Raw genomic sequence first — 24,496 nt, 5'->3', positions numbered from 1 at the left:
TTTTTTTTTTAAATTTCTGTTTATATATATATATATATATATATAAACAGAAATTTCTAACAATTTTTTTATCTAAACTCTAATATTTGAGAATATAATTATATATATAATCCTGTATTGTTAATTAAATTAGTTAATTATTATAAAATAAAAATGTATACATATATAATATAATACCATACAATAATCTTTAAACAATAAAAATTATACTGAAACAAAATATAAGTATACAATGAACCAAAAATATTGGAATGATCATAATTTTAAGCATTCATACATCTCAAACTAGAATAAGTATACTCATATAATGCACTTAGAGTTTATTACTAATAAACTAGGAAAAATCAAAATATTATATCATATAAATGTATCTTAGCTTCTAATAAAAGACATCATCATCAACCATACATCTTTCAATTTCCACCTTTGTCAATAAACCATCATGATAAGCATCTCAATCTTCATTCACATCTTCAGAATTATCCTGCATAATTATATAGAAAAATAATTATAATTTGAAAAAGTATAAGAAGAAAAAAGTAGTTAACAGATTAATAACACATACAATATCCGAGAGGCATAAGATAATTGAAACTACTCTAATTTTCATATCACCAAAGTCTTTTGCTTTAAAATAACAATCACATTCAGGGGGATACTATAAATCACCATAAAGGACAACTAAAAAACAGACCAACACAACTTCATACTAAATGGGAACTAAAATCAGAAAAATCAGAAAACCAAAACCAGAAAAATCAGAAAAACCAGAAAAATTACAGCTTTCATCCTGATAACAATAATATTAAAATTACATAATGAAAAAACAAAACCAAAAAAACCAAATCACAGCTTCCATCTTCTTCAATTTCAGTTCAAATTAAAAAAATATGGCATCTTCCTAAGTTCTAACAAATAAAAATTTTAAACTCAAAATCCTAATTAACAATTAACAATATATAAACAAATATTAGGGAATAAGAAAAAACTGGTCATACCATATTTATGTTTGGAATATGTGTTGATCCATGAGCGCTATTTGCATCAATTGGAGAGTGTTGGGCATCTTGTAACAATGCTTCAATTTCTTCCGGCCTCATTCCAGGTTCAGATCGCTGAACTAGTAACTTAATCATGTTTCGCAATCCATGAAGGTCAGCCTCTTGGTGCTGCTGTTTGGCCTTCATGTCTCCAAGTTCAGCCTTCAAAGATGTGACTTCCTCCTGGTGTTGTTGCTTGAGTTCAGAAATTTCTGCATGCTTTTTTAAGTCACGTCGTGTAATAGATCTTCCATAGCACCTAACCCGACCTGGTTGTTCTTTTCCAAATAAAGACTCAAAAGCTTCCTCATCTGTTTCACCAGCAGCTTGCCGGTTTTGGAATTCATCCTAATTAAAAGAAACATTTGACATAGAATTAGTTACCGTATCCTAAATTTGATTTATAATCATTAGTAATTCAATGAATTCTCATACAATTGCATCTTGTGTTTCCTGATCAACTTCCTTCCTTTTCCGACTTGTTCGAGTAGCAAGGAACATTTCAAACCTTTTTGGTTCCTCATTTGTTTCCTTTGTCGAGCGCTATAAAATAAAGCCTTAAATAAGTAAGTCTATAACAACATAACTAAAATTAACTAAACAAATCCCAGCACAAATATGAAATAAGTATACCAGAGCCACTCGTACTCTTCCGAAATTGATTGGCCCCATGCGATGTGGAAACTTTTGCTGTTCTTTATGTTTCTTATTTTTTTCTCTTATTGACTATAATTGAATAAAAGGTTAGCATATAGAAACAGAGAACAATATAATTAAATTTTGCTTCGGCAAACAAAATTACAGCAACCAGAATAGTAGCAGGTATAATTGCACAGAATAGAATTGCAGAAAACAAAATTGCACAAAACAGAACTATAGAAAATAGAATTGCAGCAACTTAAATTACAGCAAACAAAGTAGCCAAAAATAGAAATGTAAATACAGAAATTCAGAATGGAACTGGCAGCAATATATCCTAAAAAAATTTAATTCAGTTCAAGAACCTACATCAGAATGGATATGTGTTTGTACAGCATAAGAGAGGACAGATTCCAACATTATCAATTAAAATTTCATTATTTTGCTTATGTCTTAACAAACAATAATATATTTGCAATTAAAGTACCAACTATTTTACCTGGATTGTAGGATGACTCCAATAATAGATCAATTTTATGAATTGACTTTCTGGAACTTGTGTCGGTCGATTTTTCACTATATCTTCGATGGTATCAAAGGGAACAAAGTGCTTCTGCTTAATCTTTCCCTTGAACCGCTTCCAAGCATCCCGAATTGCTTGGATCACCCACTTTTCTCCACTGTCTGGGAGGATAAACTTGGTCTGCATGATATCAACAGTGTTATACGCACCTTGCTATATTTAAAATAATCAACATTTAATAATAATAGAAGAGTCTTACATTAACATAGTTCCACATGAATTTCTTAGCTTTAGGAGTTACAGCATGCCAGCTAGTGTACAAAAGACTCACAAATCTTTTATTTCTCCCAATTGTTCCTACGAAACTAGTTAAATTAGACACACTTTGATCGGTTGGTCCTACTGGCTGTCCAATATCAAAAATAACTTCTTCCCGCTGTTCCATAGTTCTTGCATAAATCTCTTTGCAAGTTGTTTTTCCCCAAGTTTTCTTCTTCTTTGGCTCTCCTAGTTTCATGCAGTAGGGGGAAAATTAGGGAGTAATTAGTGATGCCAATTGAAAAATTAAGCATTATGATTTACAAAAAAATATAAAAAATGATAGAAATAAATTACCTTCGTCATCATCAATGTCCTCCATCACATGTGAATAATAATTTTCATCAAGTGGAAAGCTATCTCCCACATCATCACTTAGTTCAGAGCTTAGTCCGTCAATTTCTACATCTATCCCATTTTCTTTTAAAAATTCATCAATAGTTGTAGCCTTTACCCTTGGCTTGCTCTTTTCCTTTCTTGATCCATCTTGCTCCGACATTAAATCTTCAGCTTGTGGGGTAGTGTTTGAACTCAGCAAAGTAGTGTCATGTTGCCTTTTTTGAGTTCTACCATGTGTGACTTGAATAATCTGCTGCTGCCTTTGGTTGATTGTGGGCTGAGTAGAATTTGCACAACTCCGATCTTGGCTTACAGTTGTTGGCATGCTATTATTCATATTACGAATTGCATCGAGCTTCCTTTTAAGTTCATCTGCACCCACCTTTGTAAGCTTAGAATTGTTCAAGCCTTGTGTTAACGGTTCATGTTGTACTTCATGCTTCTTTTTCTCAGCCATAGCCACAGTCAAGTGATTCTTTCTTTTTTTTATTTTCTGGCTGTTGCGCAGGAATGCTTGGCTGTACTTCCAGGGTTTCAGGCGTGAAATTCATCCTTTTGTTGATTGTGCTGAGTGTGCTTTGTAAATGAGTAAAATCCAGCTTCTTTGACGTACACTTCTTCACTCCTTTGGTTGCACTCAACTCTTTTTGACTTTCGACTACATCCAACCTTGGCATAGTTTCCTCCTTGTCATTACGTGCTGCACCTTGCATCACATATTACTTGCGTTCATTTACAATCCTTTGTCTCTTGGCCTCAAATTGTCGAAGCAGATTCTTACTTGATGTTGCTTTAAGATCAATAAATTCTTTATTCCTACACAAATAAATTAGTTAACTCGAGTTAATATAATCAATAAAGTGACACATCCTATAAGAAACACTAACAAAATGAGAAATTAAAACAAAAATATGACTTACAAATAAAAAGGTGAAGAAAACTTAGTTATACATATGTACATATTAAGCAATAAATTGCTTAGGCTGACCCATCAGAATCAGAATCTCCAATGAAATCTGCCTCATATTCTTGGGCAGAAGTCACTTGGGGAACCGTTTCAATAACTGTAGGTCGTAGATCATTCCTCTCCAGAATAAGTTCACCATCAGCAGCTGGTATGGCAGGACTTGTTATATGCTCGTGTTGTTCACTATAGAAGGTTTGACTGGCCTCAGACTCAGATTCGTCATTTGTTTTAAATAAGTCTCTTGGGATAGTTTCCATAACATAATGTTTGTTATGTTCATATGGATCTTGCACATAAAAACACTGATGTGCTTGAGATGCTAGTATGAAAGGTTCATTCTGGTAGCATTTCTTATTGAAGTGAACAAATGTAAGACCATATTTGTCTCTCCCAGCATCATACCACTCACACCGAAACAATACAACCTTAAAACGCCCAAAATAATCTAACTCTACTATCTCAAATAACCTGCCATAATAAGCTACAGTGTCTTGAATTGGACTTTTATCTTTAGCACTTGCAAAGCTTGAAGTTAAAGCAGTTAATGTGACACCACTATTTTGTGTTTTTCTCCTTGCCTCACGCTCCACAGTGTGAAACCTATATCCATTAGTTATATATCCAGAAAATCTTCTTGCAACAGAGCTTGGACCTCGAGATAATTCTTTTAGCCAAACAGGCACATCTAGATCTCTCGCCCGAGTTTCAAACCACTGCGAGAAGGTTCTACTGTGAACTTTTGCTTTTCTCCATTTTGTTCCCCGCTGATTGTTAACCTCATCCTCATGCTCTCTGTAGTTAATAATAGTTATGTTTGATCGGAAAAAATCTAAATGCACTTGATTTAGTGAATAAACATAAGTTATATTAAGTTACCTAACATAAACTGCGACTTCTTCACAATTGTATAATACATATACATGGGCTTGAGCACTTGATATGTCATCGAGATTAATTGGTTCTCCATTTCCCACGCCTAACGAACGACCTTTGTTAGAAAACAACTTTGAAGGCAAAACTTCGTCGTCATTAGGATCATCATCATTCCGAGGTCGCTTATTAAGTCTTGTTCGCACACCTCCATGCAAGTATCTTGAGCAGAAAGTTAAGCACTCTTCAGCCAGATATGCCTCTGCAATAGAACCTTCGGGGCGACTTTTGTTGCGTACATATGACTTTAATGTACACATGTACCTTTCTGGAGGATACATCCAACGAAACTGCACCGGACCACCCAATCTCACCTCATTTGCTAAATGAATAGGAAGATGAACCATTATGTCAAAAAAACTAGGGGGAAAGATCCTCTCAAGGTGGCATAATGTTTCCACAATCTCTAACTCCAGTCGATCTATCTCTTCCAGTGTTATTAACTTTTTGCATATGCGACGAAAAAAGGAACTTAGTCGAATCAACGGAATGGCCACGTGATCAGGAAGGATGCTTTTAATCGGTATTGGTAGTAAGTAGTGTAGCAAAAAATGAGCATCGTGGGTCTTATACCCATAAATTTTTCTTTCTGCTAGATGTACACACCGTGATATATTCGAAGCACTACCATCAGGTAGCTTTGTTGTCTTCAAAACACCACAAAAAATTGACTTCTCTGCAACAGTCATAGAAAAGCATGCCTTTGCCAACTTTGTTCTCTTGCCATTATTCACCTCCTTTGGTTGAAGATTTTTCCAGATCCCCAAATCTTTTAAGTCATATCGAGCATTCAGATGATCCTTTGTCTTGCCTGGGATATCCAAAAGAGTTCCAATTATACTGTCAAGTATGTTCTTCTCTATGTGCATGACATCTAAGTTGTGACGCAGCAGGTTCTTGTGCCAGTAAGGCAATTCAAAGAAAATTGATCTTTTTTTCCAATTCCATGGGAAACTATTTGATGTACTTTGCTTCTTCCCGAAAACATTCTCAACATTTTGTAGCATCTCAAAAATTTCTGTTCCTTCTATAACAGGTGGAGGGGGTCTTAATTCTTGCTTCCCATTAAAAGACCTTGTATTGGTTCTCCATAGATGATCCATGGGTAAAAAGACACGATGGTCCATATAAACTGTCTTCCGACTATGTTTTAGTTGTAGAGAAGAGGTATTTTTGTTGCAACAAGGGCAAGCCAATTTTCCCTTTGTACTCCACCCAGACAACATAGCATACGCAGGAAAATCATTAATTGTCCACAAAAGAGCTGCCCGCATTTGAAAGGTCTCATTCTTTGATGCATCATAAGTTTCCACCCCTATTTCCCACAACAACTTCAAGTCTTCCATCAATGGTTGTAGATACACGTCAATATCTTTGCCAGGTGATTGTGGCCCAGGAATAAGCAAAGAAAGCATACAATATTCAGGTTTCATGCACATCCACGGAGGCAAGTTGTATACCATCAGCATTACGGGTCACGTGCTCCATGAAATATTCATGCTACGAAATGGGTTGAACCCATCACTTGACAAGCCTAGTCTAATATTGCGTGATTCTTTTGCAAAATCTTCATTCATTTCATCAAAGTTCTTCCATGCCAGTCCATCAGCAGGATGCTTTAACGTCCCATCTTTAACGCGCTCCTCATCATGCCACCTCAGACTAGCTGCCGTTTTTGAGCACATAAATAATCGCTGAAGTCTTGGACTTATAGGAAAGTATCTCAGAGTCTTTGCAGGAATAGGACGACCTTTATTGTGAGGTTGGTTCTCGCTATTATCACTATAATTTTCAGTATATCGAGATGTACCACATACACGACATTGTGTTTCATCCTTTAGTTCTTTCCTATACAGGAGGCAATCATTAGGACAAGCATCAATTTTTTTATAATCCAGACCTAAATCTCTTATCATAGCCTTCGTCTTATGGAAAGATGGAGGTAGGTTAATTTCAGGCATTGCCTCTTTCAATAGCTCAAGAAGGGAAGTGAAGGAGGCATTGCTCCAACCGTGCAAACACTTTAACAAGTACAGGCGGATGGTAAAAGATAATGTAGAAAATTTCTTGCAGCCCGGGTATAACTCTTGACTTGCCCCATCTATTAAATTATAAAACTTTTTAGCCTCTTCATTTGGACCTACAGTAACACCCTCAGCATGATCTCCAAATGCATCATTAAGTAGTCCTTCGATGTCATCGCGTGCACCTTCATCATCCGTGTCATCATCAACCACCATCGGGATTGTCCATTCCCCGTGATTAATCCATGTTCTATATCCCTTAACAAATCCGTCGGCTACTAAATGGTCAAATACCACATCTCTTCTATACCACTCAATGTTACAACACTTCTTACAAGGACATTGAATTTGTTGTCCGTCCGGCTCTCCCTCAGAGTATGCAAACTCTAAGAAACTAATAACACCATTGATATACTCTTCGCTATACCTCGGTAGATCCATCCAATCCTTCGGCATATCATAAAACCTAATCGATAATTATTAAATTTTTTTGGAGAAAAATTTATAAGGGGTCGCAAAGTGAAGATAACAAGAGTAGAGGAGGAAGGGTGTTATGAAATATAAGGGGCATGGGCTATGAGACGGACTTCATAGCCTTGTAGTTAGGTTAGGAAATAGTTCCTAATCTTTAGAAGTAATTCTCTAAACATTTTACTAGAAACTCGCTGAAGCAAAACAAATTAAGGAAAACAAAGAATTTATAGTACATAAATAATAAGTTAAATTGCAACTTCATAACTAATAAAGCAATCAAAGTGGAGCTACACATGAATTAATAGCATAATAATAAAGTGAAAAAAAAAAGTATGCATTGTACCTTGCCATGACACGATCAATGTTTTGACAAAATCCACTTGAGAGCTTTAACCAAAAACTTCAATCTGTTTGTTACCAAGTAAAATTCTAAGAGATTAGACTATGATATTATTTACTCTTGATTTATTTTTATAAATTCTAAACTGATATAATTAAAATGTAAGGGGGAAAAAAATAAAAAAACTCAATTCAGGTCGGTAACTTATTTAGAAAATAAAAGCAATCTGATAACAGCCCAAAATTCAAATCCAAAGCATGAGTAACTGAGTAACTAATAATAAAAGGAAGCAATCTTGCTTCTCAAAACTCAATTCAGGTCAGTAGAAGTGAGACGATTTAATGGTAAGTCATGAGCTAATCAAAATATTATCCTGGTAACTGGTAAGCCATGAACTTGGCAGCCATTCATGCAAACCACATGGGTCATCCATGCAGCAGCAGACAATGAAATACATTTAGAGAATAGTGAAAAGAATCAGGATGCTTTAACGTAAATCTTTTCACATGGACCAGTTTGACTATTAAACGACTTATAATTAAGAATAAAAATATTATCATAAATCTCAATAAGTCACGAATTTGAAGTTGTTGCGGAGCAGATCCTGTGATATAATATAACCTTGGAAGTTCTAACTTTAAAAAATAAAAGTAAAGTTATGAAAATAGATGGAGGTGGGCAGAGTGAGACAGTGAGTGATGTGAATTATTATCAAGTGATAGAGTATGATAATAACGTGAAGACTGATATATTAACACATTATTACCATTACCTTAATAAATGCTACCAAAATTTTGCCTCCATGTGTTGCTCTGCTCTGTTACTACTTACTACTATTATGTTTTCTAATCAAAGTTATTCTCAAAAGTAATAAACAAACAAAACTACCACTTAAAAGGGACCAAAATTCATGAGATTTCTCTGAGGCGGCTTTTTTATTATTGATCTGTGCCACTGATGCCCTCAAAACAAGGCAAGTTAGTACTTATCCCTAACAATATCAATATTTGTGATTTCAGTTTAGATTTCACTGCTCACTGCTACGCTTCAAATTTCTTATTAAAGAGTATATTCAGTTTGCTTGGAATATTGAACAATCTCAATCAAACTAAAAACTATTTTCTTATCTTATCTATATAGTAAGTTGATGTTATGATACTGAGAAGACAACCAATTGCAGAGGAAATAAGTGGGTGCTTTATCTGTGAGGGTCTACCTTCAGGGATAAGAGCCCATAGTTCTTATTAGCTCCCCTAATCATTCTATATTCTCACTTCTTGTCTCCCTCCTCTCTATTTATAATTTTTAGATCATTTTTAAGTTAATAAATTAGCTACAACATTTAACTTCTCTTTGAATAAGATTAAATTGAACTTCTCAATTAAGACACGATAATTTTCTAATTTTCAAGTAAATTACTATCAACACAAGACAGTTGTTAGGAATCAAATTAAAGCAACAAGAAAGTATTCATATAGAATCAATTTTAATATCAACTATCTTATAACCACACTTCTAAACAAAAACCAATTTTTTAAGAAAAAAATTCAGAACGCAAAATATTCCAAATAAAGAGAGAGCTAAAACAATATTTTTTTCAAGAGCAATCGTCAGACTTAATTACACAACAAAAACCGACGAAATTGTTATAAAAAAAAAAATCTGACGTCACAATTATTTATCTTTACCATACTCACTATTATTGAGAGAAGAGACAAGTTAACATCAACATTTTACGCCTGTAAAAACTTATTTGAGATCCTAAAATGATGCAACTCTTGAACAACTCAATAAAAAAGATGAATTCATCTTTTACAAGAAACTCAACATGATAGTATAGAATCAATAGAAAAAATGTCGTTGTCCAACCAAAACCCCAGAAAACACTACAAATCAATTAAATTACGAAACTCAAATTTTATTTTTATGACAATAGATCTCTAAAAAATCACAGTTTCCTTTTAATTAGTTAAAAGTTTGCATGTCTTCTAGAACTAGATATGCCTTTTAAGTGCCACTACGGCTCTAACTTCAAACTTCCCTAAAAGCTAACACAGCTAACTCCACTACTTTGACATATCAAAATCTATTATATATAAAATCTATTTCCGAATTTTGACACTGCTCTACACACAGGATTTTAATTATTCAAGTTTTAAAAAGTGCAAATTGATTTGAATTGGAGAAATCAGAGGGAAAAAATAAAAAGGAAGTGCTGGAATGTAATTGAGCTTGTGTATTCCTAATAGAACAAGTAATTGTGGATGGAAAGGGAAGCTTCTTCATCAATCATCATATACAACAAAGCTTTTCACTCAAAATCCATTCATAATAGACAATAATAACTGAACCAAGAGGTTTAGGTTCCCGTCCTTGCCACGAAGACCGGGGCCAACAGCGATAACTTTTCCAGAGTTCAACTAAAGCAAGTCACCAAGTCATCAAATGCACTTCAATCAAGCAAGAGTTCCACACAAATTGGACGTATTTAATAATAAGAAAACCCGTGTTAAGAACATAACACTAATACTGATTGCACAAAAAAAAATTGAACCAGGGAAGCAATTTTTCCCTCAATGGCAATCGCCAAGTCATGAAATGTACTTCGATCAAGAAGCAATCAACACAAAATATACTAAGAAATCGTGTGTTAAAAATACGAAACACTAACACTGATTGCGCAGGAAACTTTTGAACTAGGAAAACATTTTTGTTTCATCAATGTGGAGCAGAATTCTATAAGAGTAGAGAACGATAAGCAACAAGCGAAAGACAATTATGAGAATCAAACCCAGAATTAAGACATATAATCAACTTTCACAAGTGTATTTCACAGTTTGGGAACTCTTTCATGGATTACTACTAATTTATAGCATTTGACCACAAATTGATCCTACAATCATTCGTTCATCAAATTGGGGTGCAAAAATGTTTGCTATTTTTCTTTAACCTATAAAGTACCTGCGTAAACGGAATGAAACCCCAATCCCAAATTCACGAGTTCGATCTCCTGCGCCGCAACAATCCCAAATTCACGAGTTCTGCTGTGCCGCAGCAATAACGGAATGAAACCAGCAAATTCTGAGTTCTCCTGCGCCGCAAGATTAGCATGCATGTTCATCAATTCACGAATTCAAAGGATTTTGTACCAAACCCCCAAATTGCAACCCAAAAATCAGAATCCTACCCTCTCAGATTTTAGAAACCAAATGAAGGTGATACATACCTTTCTTCACGACGGTGAGCGAATAAAGAGAAGCTTTTAGTCGAGCGCACAGTCGATCTTCCTGATGTCAGCGCGCAGCGACGAGAACCGGTGATGAAAACGAGTGGCGGCGTGGTGAGAGGTGAGTGATGAAGATGAGTGAGTGGTGGAGATGCTGACGCCGTGAGCGGTGACGCCGTGAGCGGTGACGCCGTGAGGGTTGACGCCGTCAGTGGTCTTCTCTGATTTGGGGGTGATGAAGGGAGTGTGATTAGCTAGCTAGGGATCGTGAGTTCAGTGGCCATGTTATTTTGTTTTTATTTGCCTAAGTGTCTATGGCCATGTTATTTTTGTTTTTATTTGCCTAAGTGTGTTATTTTGTTTTTATTTGCCTAAGTGTCTAGTGTCTACTGTACGCGTGCTTGTATATATATTTGGTGAAATATTGTGAAAAAATTTACTAAGTGTTGACATATTTGACTTGAAATACATTAGGCAACACTTTTAAAATGCACCTGAAATATGATAAATAGGCTACACTTTAAAAGTGTTTTCTTTGGTGTAAAAAGTGAACCCATAACTCTTAAGTTAAGGCTACGCTTTATAAGTGATCTTTATAATATCTAAGGCATCGCTTTTCAAGTGATGCCACAAATGTGATTCCTATTCTCCCGCAAAAAGGAGGAATAGGCTACACTTTTCAAATGTAGCTTAAAAAAAGTGTGGCTGAATGGGTATTTTTCTTGTAGTGGGCATGAGGTTTATCCCTGAACCAAGGTCACACAGAGCTTTAAAGATCATAGTGCCTATGGTACAGGGTATTATGAACTTTCCAGGATCCTGTCTCTTCTGAGGTAATGTCAGTTGATCCAGATCACTCAGTTCATTGATGAACAAGGGAGGTTCAACTTCCCAAGTATCAATGCCAAATAATTTGGCATTCAGCTTCATGATTGCACCAAGAAACTTGGCAGTTTGCTCTTCAGTAACCTCCTCATTCTCTTCAGAAGAGGAATACTCGTCAGAGCTCATGAAGGGCATAAGGAGGTTCAATGGAATCTCTATGGTCTCTAGATGAGCCTCAGAGTCCTTTGGTTCCTCAGAGGGAAGCTCCTTATTGATCACTGGACGTCCCAGGAGGTCTTCCTCCTTAGGATTCACGTCCTCTCCGCTCCTTACAGGTTCGGCCATTTTGCTTATGTCAATGGCCTTGCACTCTCCCTTTGGGTTCTCTTCTGTATTGCTTGGGAGAGTACTGGGAGGGATTTCAGTGATCCTTTTACTCAGCTGGCCCACTTGTGCTTCCAGATTTCTAATGGAAGACCTTGTTTCATTCATGAAACTTACAGTAGCCTTAGATAGATCAGAGACTAGATTTGCTAAATTAGAAGCGTTTTGTTCAGGGTTCTCTGTCTGTTGCTGAGTTGATGATGGAAAAGGCTTGCTATTGCTAAACCTGTTTCTTCCACCATTATTAAAGCCTTGCTGGGGCTTTTGATCCTTCCATGAGAAATTTGGATGATTTCTCCATGATGAGTTATAGGTGTTTCCATAAGGTTCACCTAAGTAATTTACCTCTGCTATTGCAGGGTTCTCAGGATCATAAGCTTCTTCTTCAGAAGATGCCTCTTGAGTACTGTTGGATGCAGCTTGCATTCCATGCAGACTCTGAGAAATCATATTGACTTGCTGAGTCAATATTTTGTTCTGAGCCAATATGGCATTCAGAGTATCAACTTCAAGAACTCTCTTCTTCATAGGCGTCCCATTACTCACAGGGTTCCTTTCAGAAGTGTACATGAACTGGTTATTAGCAACCATGTCAATGAGTTCTTGAGCTTCTGCAGGCGTTTTCTTTAGGTGAATGGATCCACCTGCAGAGGTATCCAATGACATCTTAGATAACTCAGACAGACCATCATAGAATATATCAAGGATGGTCCATTCTGAAAGCATGTCAGAAGGACACTTTTTGGTCAACTGTTTGTATCTTTCCCAAGCTTCATAGAGGGATTCACCTTCTTTCTGTCTGAAGGTTTGAACATCAGCTCTAAGCTTGCTCAGCTTTTGAGGAGGAAAGTACTTGGCTAAGAAAGCCGTGACCAGCTTATCCCAAGAGTTCAGGCTGTCTTTGGGTTGAGAATCCAACCATAATCTAGCTCTGTCTCTTACAGCAAAGGGGAAAAGCATGAGCCTGTAGACTTCAGGATGTACTCCATTAGTCTTAACAGTATCACATATCTGCAAGAATTCAGTTAAGAACTGAAAAGGATCTTCAGATGGAAGTCCATGAAACTTGCAGTTCTGCTGCATCAGAGAAACTAACTGAGGTTTCAGCTCAAAGTTGTTTGCTCCAATGGCAGGAATGGAGATGCTTCTTCCATGTAAATTGGAATTAGGTACAGTGAAGTCACCAAGCATCTTCCTTATTTTATTATTATTTTCGGCTGCCATCTCCTTGTCCTGTTCGAAAATTTCTGAAAGGTTATCTCTGGATTGTTGTATTTTAGCTTCTCTTAATTTTCTCTTCAGAGTCCTTTCAGGTTCTGGATCTGCTTCTACAAGAATGTTCTTATCCTTGCTCCTGCTCATATGACAAAGAAGAAGGCACAGAATAATAATAATAATAATAATAGAGATCCTTTATACCACAGTATAGGGATCCCTTTGTGAGTGGAAGAAAAGAGGGGGAGACAAAGAATGTGATGTAAAGGAAGAAACACAACTGTACGGATGGAAGAGATGTGAGATGAGATGTTAGGATATGAATGAATAAATAGAATAGGATGGGGGAGGGATAATTTTCGAAAATTATTTTGAAAAAGAGTTAGTGATTTTTGAAAAATGGTTTTTGAAAAATGTTAGAAATTTTCGAAAAATTTTTAAAATTTAAAAATAAAAATAATTAGTTAATAAAAAAGAAATTTTTGAAAAAGAGGGGAGATATTTTTGAAAATTTGAGAGAGAGAGATTTAGTTAGGTAGTTTTGAAAAAGTTAAGAAACAAACAAAAAGTTAGTTAGTTAGTTGAAACAATTTTTGAAAAGATAAGAAGTTAGGAAGTTAGAAAAGATATTTTGAAAAGATATTTTTGAAAAAGATAAGATAAGAAGATATTTTTGAAAATATATGATTGAAATTAGTTTTGAAAAAGATTTGATTTTTAAAATCACAATTAATGACTTGATTCATAAGAAATCACAAGATATGATTCTAGAACTTAAAGTTTGAATCTTTCTTAACAAGCAAGTAACAAACTTCAAATTTTTGAATCAAATAATTAATTGATTATGTTATTTTCGAAAATTTGGTATAAAAATAAGAAAAAGATTTTTTTGAAAAATATTTTTGGAATTTTCGAAAATAACTAAGAATTTTGAAAAAGATTTGATTTTTGAAAAAGATTTTGAAAAAGATAAGATTTTCAAATTGAAAATTTGATTTGACTCATGAGAAACAATTTGATTTTGAAAATTTTTGAAAAAGTCAATCCAAATTTTCGAATTTGATGAGAGAAAAAGGGAAAGATATTTTTTTAATTTTTGAATTTTTATGATGAGAGAGAAAAACACAAAAAAATTGCAATGCATGAAATTTTTAGATCAAAACATGTGATGCATGCAAGAATGCTATGAATGTCAAGATGAACACCAAGAACACTATGAAGATCATGATGAACATCATAGACACAATTTTGAAAAATTTTTAATGCAAAGAAAACATGCAAGACACCAAACTTAGAATTCTTTAATGCTTAGACACTAAGAATTCAAGAATGCATATGATAAACATGAAAAGACACAAAACAAAAAATCATCAAGATCAAACAAGAAGACTTACCAAGAACAACTTGAAGATCATGAAGAACACTATGAATGCATGATATTTTCGAAAAAATGCAAGATGCATATGCAAGTGACACCAAACTTATGATATGACTCAAGACTCAAACAAGAAACAGAAAAATATTTTTGATTTTTATGATTTTCTAAATTTTTTTTTTTTGGATTTTTCTTTTATATTTTTTGCATATTAAAAGGAAAAATGAGGATTCCAAAAATTTTTAATATGAATTCCAGGAATCTTGCCATGTTAGTCTAAAGCTTCAGTCCAGGAATTAGACATGGCTCACTAGCCAGCCAAGCTTTCAAAGAAAGCTCCAGTCCAAAACACTAGACATGGCCAATGGCCAGCCAAGCTTCAGCAGGTGATCATGGATCAGCAGCAGGTGGATGAGCAACAACTAATTTTCTCTTGATAACAAATTGCAAGCCTCAGTCCAAATGAATTTAGACATGGCTTTACAGCCAGCCAGGCTTCACATGCTTCATGAAACACTAGAATTCATTCTTAAAAATTTTGAATAAAAATATTTTATTTTTGAAAACATTTTTATTTTTTTCGAAAACAGGTGAAAAGATTTTGAAATATTTTTGAAAAATTTTTGAAAAGAAAATAAAAAGAAAATTACCTAATCTGAGCAACAAGATGAACCGTCAGTTGTCCAAACTCAAACAATCCCCGGCAACGGCGCCAAAAACTTGGTGCACGAAATTGTGATGTCCAGGCTCAAACAATCTCCGGCAACGTGAGCAACTTGGTGCTCTGATCTCAATACATAATTGTCACAACTTCGATACAACTAACCAGCAAGTGCACTGGGTCGTCCAAGTAATATCTTACGTGAGTAAGGGTCGAATCCCACGGAGATTGTTGGTATGAAGCAAGCTATGGTCACCTTGTAAATCTCAGTCAGGCAGATATAAAGTGATAATGGTGTTTTCGAATATTATATAATAAAATAGGGATATAGATACTTATGTAAATCATTGGTAGGAATTTCAGATAAGCGAATGGAGATGCTTTTCGTTCCTCTGAATCTCTGCTTTCCTGCTATCTTCATCCAATCAGTCTTACTCCTTTCCATGGCTGGCTTTATGCAAGTGCATCACCGTTGTCAGTGGCTACATCCCCTCCTCTCAGTGAATAATATGCTCACGCACCCTGTCACGGCACGGCTATTCATCTGTCGGTTCCCGATCATGCTGGAATAGGATTCACCCTCCTTTTGCGTCTGTCACTAACGCCCAGCACTCGCGAGTTTGAAGCTCGTCACAGTCATTCAATCATTGAATCCTACTCAGAATACCACAGACAAGGTTTAGACCTTCCGGATTCTCTTGAATGCCGCCATCATTCTAGCTTACGCCACGAAGATTCTGGTTAGGAGATCTAAGAGATACTCATTCTAGCTTAATTCATGTAGAACAGAAGTGTTTGTCAGGCACGCGTTCATAAGGGAGAAGGATGATGAGCGTCACACATAATCATCACCTTCATCACATTCTTGGGTGCGAATGGATATCTTAGAAGCGAAATAAGAAGAATTGAATAGAAAACAGTAGTACTTTGCATTAATCTTTGAGGGACAGCAGAGCTCCACACCTTAATCTATGGAGTGTAGAAACTCTACCGTATGAAAATACATAAGTGAAGGTCCAGGCATGGCCGAGATGGCCAGCCCCCTAAACGAGATCAATAGTCTCCTAAGATGAACAATGGATTAAAACTGAGACCAAAGATGGTCAAAAAGACTAGTAAAAGGTCCTATTTATAATAAACTAGTCACTAGGGTTTACATGAGTAAGTAATTGATGCATAAATCCACTTCCGGGGCCCACTTGGTGTGTGTTTGGGCTGAGCTTAAGTGTTCCACGTGCAGAGGCCATTTGTGGAGTTGAACGCCAGTTTCTGTGCCAGTTTGGGCGTTCAACTCTGGTTTTGGATCCTTTTCTGGCGCTGGACGCCAGATTTGGGCAGAAGGCTGGCGTTGAACGCCAGTTTACGTCATCAATTCTTGGCCAAAGTATGGACTATTATATATTGCTGGAAAGCCCTGGATGTATACTTTCCAACGCAATTGGAAGCGCGCCATTTCGAGTTCTGTAGCTCCAGAAAATCCACTTTGAGTGCAGGGAGGTCAGAATCCAACAGCATCAGCAGTCCTTTTTTCAACCTCTGAATCTGATTTCTGCTCAAGTCCCTCAATTTCAGCCAGAAAATACCTGAAATCACAGAAAAACACAAAAACTCATAGTAAAGTCCAGAAATGTGAATTTAACATAAAAACTAATGAAAACATCCCTAAAAGTGACTAGATCCTACTAAAAACATACTAAAAATAATGCCAAAAAGCGTATAAATTATCCGCTCATCAGTAATGAAAGACAGTATAAATTCATGTCAATGCAAAAGGAACACAGGTATCATAAAAGATTGGCATTGACAGATAAATAATATCACCCAACAGTGTAAAACAAGTCACTGAGCACCAAAATAATATCAGAAAAGATACAATAGTTGAATAAGAACATTTAACACCAATGGTAAAATAGGAAATTAGAAAAGGAGATAAAAATATGAATAAAATTAAAATGCAATGAAGGAAAGTATGCAAATGCAGTATGTAAAAGAGAATGAAAGAGAATAAGGATGAGAAGAAAGTGAGAAAAGAAGAAAAAGGAGTAAGAAATGAAAAACAGGGCGCGATGCGTGCGCTCGCATCACACGTATGCGTGCAAACTGAAATGGCCATGCGACGCGTATGCGTGGGTGCCCGAAGAAGAAAAGTGACGCGCGAGCGTTCGTCACGAGTACGCGTGACAACTCACAGGATTCCCGTATAGTGGCAGCGCAACTTTCTATTCAATTCGCTTTTTACGCCGATTTTCATGCCCACGCGTACGCGTCGCTGACGCTTACGCGTGGGTTGAAAAAATTGCAGGGGACGCGTATGCATGAGGCACGCGTACGCGTGGTGTGGCTTGTGCGCCATGCACCCCTCCCGTGCGTCTCCATCGCAACTCTCTGTTCATTTGCGCATACACATATGACGCGTGCGCGTCGTAGACGCTTGCGCGTCGAAAGCGTTTTTTTTATGTAGAATGCAGGTGATTATGCAGAATTTTATAAATAAACACTGAAAAAAATAAAATAAAACTAATAATAAAAAAAAAGTAACGATCATACCATGGTGGGTTGTCTCCCACCTAGCACTTTTAGTTAAAGTCCTTAAGTTGGACATTTGGTGAGCTCCTTGTCATGGTGGCTTGTGCTTGAACTCATTTTGAAACTGCCACCAATGCTTGGACTTCCAATAAGCTTCAACATCTCCAAATAAATTCACCAAGCCTTGATGAAGTTCTCCACAAGCTTTGAGCTCCCAAAGTTGATCCTCTTGTATGCCGGCATCCCAAATCTTATTTTTACACCCGTCTTTAAGTTGATTATCACGATCCCATCCAGGTGGTTTAGCCTTGAAATTCTCATTTAAGCACCCAAACATCCTCCTAGACCCAATCAATTGAGAATTGTACCAACCTTTGCAATTAGGCCTTGAGCTTCCAACCATAACGAACCTAGGATGGTGTTGCCAACCACTAACCATCTTCCTTTTACTCTTAAAACTGTAGATAGCTCTAAGTTGTCCATCTGTTTCAAGCAGACCATATTCAAGTGGAAAGGTAGAGTTTAAGGATAAGAATTTTACCCACTTGAATGTTGTGTTGGATGGTAATGGCTTGGGGGAAGGTATCTCCAGTGGCGGCCTTGCCAATGTATGCTTCACTCTCTTGGACTCCTCTTTGATGATCTCCACCTCTTGACAAGCTTCTGCAACATTAACCTCTTCCTCTAGTTCAATGGGAGAGGGTTCAATTGTAGGTAAAAACTCATTAATTATTGAACCCATCTCATGATCAACCTCCTCCAAGTTTTCAACCATGACATGTCTTAGAGGTTGTACACCCTCCTCAACATCAAATTCAAACGTCTTGGAAAAAGGTTCTATGACTTGAGTTTCCCATGGAGGTTCTGCATCTCCTAAGTCCTTGACCACTTCCTCTTCTTCAATAATTTTGGCATTCTCCACTTGCTCTAGTACAAAATCCAGCTCCTCCTTGATAACTTCCACCTCTTGACAACTTTCTTCAAGGGTCTCTCCTACCTCCACCTTTTTGGCCTCCTCTTGCTTCTCTTGAAGTATGTATGCGTGAAACCGATCCATTACGTCCCTAAGACGATCCCTTCTCTCTTGTTCTGTGTCAATAGCGTAATTGGGATCATGTTGCTCTTGGATTGCTGGAGATGGGTGAAAAGTAAGTACACCAGAGCTTGAGGGTTGAGTATTGGGGGTAAAGGATTGATCCATGCGGGATATAAGAGCTTGAAGAGTGGAGGTTAGACCAGTGAAAGCAGAGGTAAGTGTGGTTTGAAACTTTATTTGCCCTTGGCGAATAACATTAAGGGTGTTGTCATCCAATGGGGGTTTGGGTGGATAGGAGGGTTCATCATTTTGGAGAGAGGGTTCATAATAGGAAGGTGGTTCTTCTTGGTAAGGGTATGGAGATGGTGAATATTAAGGTGGTGGTTCTGGGTATGGTTCATATGGTTCGTGTGGTGGTTGGTATGGTGGATAAGGGTTAGGGTCACCTGGAGGTGAATGGTGGAAAGGGGCTTGTGAGTATAGTGGTTCAAAACTATGTTGAGGAGGGGGTTCATATGTATATGGTGGGGCTTGTTGGTAACTACAAGGAGGTCCACCATATCCATTGTCTTGGTACGCACCTCGGAATGGCTCTTGCTCATAGTAAATTGGTGGGGGTAGATTGTCACGAAAAGGTCCACCATAACCATTGTCTTGGGATGCATCGTAGAATGGTTGTTGCTCATGGCACATTGGAGGATGTTGTTGCCGAAAGGGTTGATGAAATCCTCGTGACTCCTCCCATCTTTGATTGTTCTAACCTTGATGCATGTTCTCATTATAGCTTTCATTCCCTACAACATAATTTGAACCAAACTCATAGCCAAAGGGGTGAGAATTCATAGTAACAAAAGAAAGTAAAAACAAAAACTAATAAGAAAATAATGAGAATAAACTCCTAAAACTAGAAACAACTAACAAAGAAACGAAAAAGCAAAATTATTCACAATATTCACAATAACCAATAATAAGGCACACGTTTGTAATTTTTTCGGCAATGGCGCCATTTTTTGACGAACGAATTTTTGACGGTTTAGAATTTCACAATAAATCCTCGTTGCAAGTATAGTATCTAAACCAACAAAGAATCCTTTCAAGCAAAAAAAATTGTTTGTCACAAGAAACAAACCCCAATAAAAATAATAACCGAAGTATTCAAACCTCGGGTCGTCTCTCAAGGAATTGCAGGGAGGTGTAGTTATTATTGGTTATGGAAAAGTATATTTTTGGGGTTTTGAATAAGGAACAAGAAAGGTAAATTGCAAGAATTAAACTAATAGTTAAGAAAGGCTCTTGGCAAGGTATGAGAACTAAAAGTCCTATCCTAGTTATCCATATCAATTGTGATAAGAATTGTCCTTTGCTCCCACTTAGTTAACCTCTAACTATGAAAGAAAGTCAAGTGGATGAATCAATTTGATTCCTCAAGTCCTAGTTAACTCCTAAGGAAAGACTAGCTTTAGAGGGATCCAAACCAACTAGCAACTTTCAATTATCAACCAACAAAGGAGTTTGATAACTTAAGAGTCTTCAATTACTCAACCAAAGCCAAGAGGAGAAAAACCTACTCTAAAATCCAACCAAGCATTTTATCAAACACTTGGTAGGCACAACATAAAAACATAGAAAACTAGCAAGGAATATTAAATCCAAACGATCAATTGCAAACATCAATAACTCACAAATAATAGAAGAAGCAATAAATATGAAATACCTCAACTTGAATTAAATAGAAAATCAAATCTAACATGAGAATTCATAAACTAAATTGGGAAGATAAATAAACCAACAAGAGAAATAGATAAACTAAAGTGCTAGAACTAATAAGAGTAGAAGAAAACTAAATTAAAGCAAAGTAGAAATTTGAGATTAAGGAAAGTTAAACCTAAAATCCTAAAACCTAGAGAGAGGAGAGGAAAGAGCCTCTCTCTAGAAAACTACATCTAAAACCTAAAATTTTTGTGAATGAATTGTTGTATGAATGAATGAATGATTCTCCCACTCTACAGCCTCTAATCTGTATTTTCTAGGTCGAAAACTGGGCCAAAAGGAGCCCAGAAATCGCCCCAGTGTTTTCTGATACGTCCAGCACGTGGTTCTGTCACACGTACTATAAGGACGATGTATAGCTTGTCTTCTTCTCCTAGAATCAGAGAAGAAATGTAAAGGTAGTGGAGGTGCGAATTTGCATAGGAACATTGCAACTTCAGCAGAGGATCATACTTCGAAAGAGAGCAGGTTTGCTGTCCCTGTTTTCTGCTTTATCTTGGAGGCCATTTAATCTTGTTATACTGCTTGAATCAGAACTATTTGATTATTGCTTTGACTCTAAGTTGTGATCTTTTTTCCTTCAACCATTCGATAAAAATTATTTTTAATTCACTTTGAAGAGAACCCATTTCTCCAACTTCATTTCCTATCCAAAATCACATGGACAAAATGCAGCAGCTATAAGCCTTCATGAATGTGTGTGTTGGATCAACAAAGGCAGCTTCTTAGTCCAATATAGTATCCAAAAATTAGCGCAATGAAGTTTAATCATTTTTTTTCTAATTTCAACTCTCATATGGACCTACATAATAAAATACATATCAAACTCATTTTTGGACTTTTAATCCAACTAAATATAGATGTTTGTCATCACTAAAAATTAAATTATTATTTTTTAAATTCAATAAGAATTTAGAATTTAAGATGTAGGTGAGGAGTGCTACATATACAAGTCATTTTTGTTTACAAGTCTTACAAGTTGGGCCTAACACGCGCGTTACAGAAGAAGAAGAAGAAGAAGAAGAAGAAGAAGAAGAAGAAAAAGAGGCACAAAAAAAAAATGTGAAACGACGTATTTATAAATGACTTGTATGACTTATATGGAAAATCACTTGTATGTGGAGAATTACTCTTAAAAAAATTTTGTTTTTTATTTTTTAAAAATTTATTTTTATTTTTCATTTTCTAAAGACAAAATTTGTTTGCTTTGTTCTTTTCCAGTTTTACTTTTCTTTTGCACTTACTTTACCCAACGTTTTCTCTTTCCACACCACCACACTTACAGAGCACAACAAATCTTCCTCTCCCCCAAAAACCAGTCATGACACTAAACAAATTCCCTATCTCAACACCACTAATTTCTCAACCAATTTTGATAATGCTTCCACCTTTTTATCATGTCGTATAGTGTAGTCTATGGCTTCCTCTTGTTAAACACCGTCATTGATGTAGGAACTAGTTATATCAGCTCACTATTTAAACCATAAATAGTATCAACCATCAATTGAGAGAATGGAGAATTTGACCTTTAACACCAAAATAGGGGAGGAAGATACTTGGTGGTTACATGACCAATCAGAACAAGAAATAATGATTCCTCAAAACTCCAGTGATGAATGATGTAAATGTTGACGTTGTTGACAACAAAAACTTCGGTACATTTCTTTATAATTAGGTACTTTTGTCACGTTTTAAAAAATTTGAAGGTATTTTGATCGTTCTCAAAATTGGTAGGTACTTTTATCAGCAATTGATAATAGAGACTTTTTGTGGTTTACTCTATTTGAGTCAACACTACCAACTCTTTATTTTTCTTTTTCCCTAAAAAGTATTGATCCCTAGCATTTTCATTGTTTCTAAACACCACAGTTTGCTTAAGAACACGACAGTTTTAAACGTCACAACTTTCAAGTTATGGTCTTGATGAAAATGGCAGTGCAAACCACCACAATTTCGTCACAAATATGGCATTTTCTTGGCTACCATAAGAATCATGTTATGCCGGTAAAACTGCCACAAAGCACAAAGGCAAGTTACAGGTCGTCTGAAACTCTGAATTCTCACTACGTTATGAAAAATTTTGAGCCACCATAATTTTCAGCTAATGAACTTGTATGAAGCGACTAATAAGTAATAACTATCACAACCCGTGTCACATCATTGTCGGTTTTAAGTTTTAACTATGGCCACAATTTTCAGGCTTAGTTTGTATCAAAATAGAGGTTACGATATGTTCATATGGCTCATAAAGTACCATTAAGACTCACATTCAACACAAACAACATCCATACGTAATTAAAGAAAAATTACATGAACTGAACAGTGAAATTGTTCACAAACTTAATATTTTAAAATGATAGATTCTACAAAGTAAAGAAGGATCATTTAACCTTGTATACACTCCCGCATAACTGTCAATTTGAACAAGTGGTGATGCATCGATTTATTTAAAATGAAAATTTACTAGTAGTTATTTTTAGGTAAAGTTGTTAGTTAAAAATCATGAGATGATTTGATATGTTTAACTAAATTATTATCTAATAGTTCTCAACTATCAACTTTATATGAAAATAACTGCATCAAAGTTTTCATCTTTATTTAATATATTACTTCATCCAAGTAGACAATTATTTAAAAAGGCAGAGAGGGTATTATGGCTAAATCAAATCTATACAAACTCTAGGCTCTTGTAGAATCTTCTCCGCCATTAACTCTTCCTCCAACTCATTGTCACAGCCATCTCTCTGTATTTGCTTTCCCCATCCATGCAAGCTTGAAGCATCATCTTTTATAGTATCACTAGCAACATTTAAGGCATAGATTTTAATCTTTGGACTTACAAATGAAGACACAAGAAGTACAAGAGAAGCCATGACATAGAAAATAAAATGAAAATGAAAAACCCGAGCTCTTCAATTAATATAACAAATTCACTAAAGCATGCTTCGCTTAAATAATACAGAGAATTATGCTGGCGGTGATAGGCTTAGAAAGTTAATAATGTTCCATTATTAGTGTTGCTAAGAACTATACATTTGGATTATTTTGGATATGGGTTTGCAAAAGTTAGTTGTGGTTGTTGGGTAGTTGACTTAAATCCACCCTTTTTTTTGTCAACATCTGTTTTATGGGCTTATTAAGAGGGTGATATAGTTCCCTAATAACTAGTACGTACTTGTTAATAACTAGTACTTGCTTAAACCAAGTTGGATTATTGACCAAAAAAAAAAAAAAAAAACCAAGTTGGATTGATACAATGGTTAATTCATTAGTCTGTTTAATAAGTGTGGGAATTCGAATCTCGTTTTGTACATGCAGCAACTCATTGACTAGTAGCAAACTCTTAAATGGAATTTCAATCTGCGACGGATTAATACTAGTACTTATTTAGACCAATTTGGGTTGGTTGAGGGTCACTTAGTAACAGATTCTTAAATAAAGATCAAATTTACAACGGATTAATTCTTAACCTATCGAATTAGGAGATATAGTAGACAACCAAAAAACCACCACTTGTTTACGGTTGCTACCCAATATTTACTCCGCAGAAGCCACCCATAAAGTTATGATCATTTAATCTTAATCATGAAGAAGGGAATAAAATTCTATGCGTTAGCTAATAACATTTTATTCTGTCACAGGAAATAAAAAATTAATAATATTTAAAAGATAATAAAAATCATTCTAAACAAATTAAAATTTTATTTAACATTCATTAATTATTGTTATAATAATTATATAATTTTAAATATAACAAATATATAATGATAAATTTTATTTACATAAAATTATAATTTATTTTTCTAACATTACTGTAAAAAATTTATTGTACTCTCATCTATTAAAAATTATTAATTTTATATCCAAAATATGTCACATATCAT

The 24,496-nt window shown here is 35.6% G+C and overlaps 1 protein-coding gene, 1 non-coding gene and 1 pseudogene across 2 annotated transcripts; 1 reads left to right on the top strand and 2 right to left on the bottom strand.

Moving 5' to 3' along the window:
• Positions 1-454: 454 nt before the first annotated feature.
• LOC148562419 (uncharacterized) lies at positions 455-3,316 on the bottom strand. Its single transcript, XM_088490884.1, has 7 exons — positions 2,818-3,316; positions 2,462-2,709; positions 2,179-2,382; positions 1,674-1,766; positions 1,476-1,583; positions 999-1,388; positions 455-484 (listed from the first exon to the last, which is right to left on the bottom strand). The coding sequence occupies exons 1-7, from the start codon at positions 3,314-3,316 to the stop codon at positions 455-457; spliced, it is 1,572 nt and encodes a 523-aa protein (XP_088347010.1).
• A 262-nt stretch (positions 3,317-3,578) lies between these two features.
• On the bottom strand, positions 3,579-7,242 carry LOC148562418 (uncharacterized; annotated as a pseudogene).
• A 5,507-nt stretch (positions 7,243-12,749) lies between these two features.
• On the top strand, positions 12,750-12,857 carry LOC148562417 (small nucleolar RNA R71). Its single transcript, XR_015887396.1, has one exon. It is a non-coding gene; the product is annotated as a small nucleolar RNA R71 (small nucleolar RNA).
• Positions 12,858-24,496: the final 11,639 nt, after the last annotated feature.

Source organism: Arachis ipaensis, chromosome B6 (assembly GCF_059453495.1).
Source record: "Arachis ipaensis isolate K30076 ecotype BB chromosome B6, ASM5945349v1, whole genome shotgun sequence".
Taxonomy (NCBI): Eukaryota; Viridiplantae; Streptophyta; class Magnoliopsida; order Fabales; family Fabaceae; genus Arachis; species Arachis ipaensis.
The sequence above is the reverse complement of the archived record's forward strand: the minus strand, read 5'-3'. Positions and strand labels throughout refer to the sequence as shown.

Coding starts and splice junctions, on each gene's coding strand:
- LOC148562419 (XM_088490884.1), bottom strand. CDS start 3,316: ATGGCTGAGAAAAAGAAGCATGAAGTACAACATGAACCGTTAACACAA. Junction 2,383..2,461: donor TCATGTGGAACTATGTTAAT/GTAAGACTCTTC, acceptor GATATCATGCAG/ACCAAGTTTATCCTCCCAGA. Junction 485..998: donor ATATTCCAAACATAAATATG/GTATGACCAGTT, acceptor ATAATTATGCAG/GATAATTCTGAAGATGTGAA.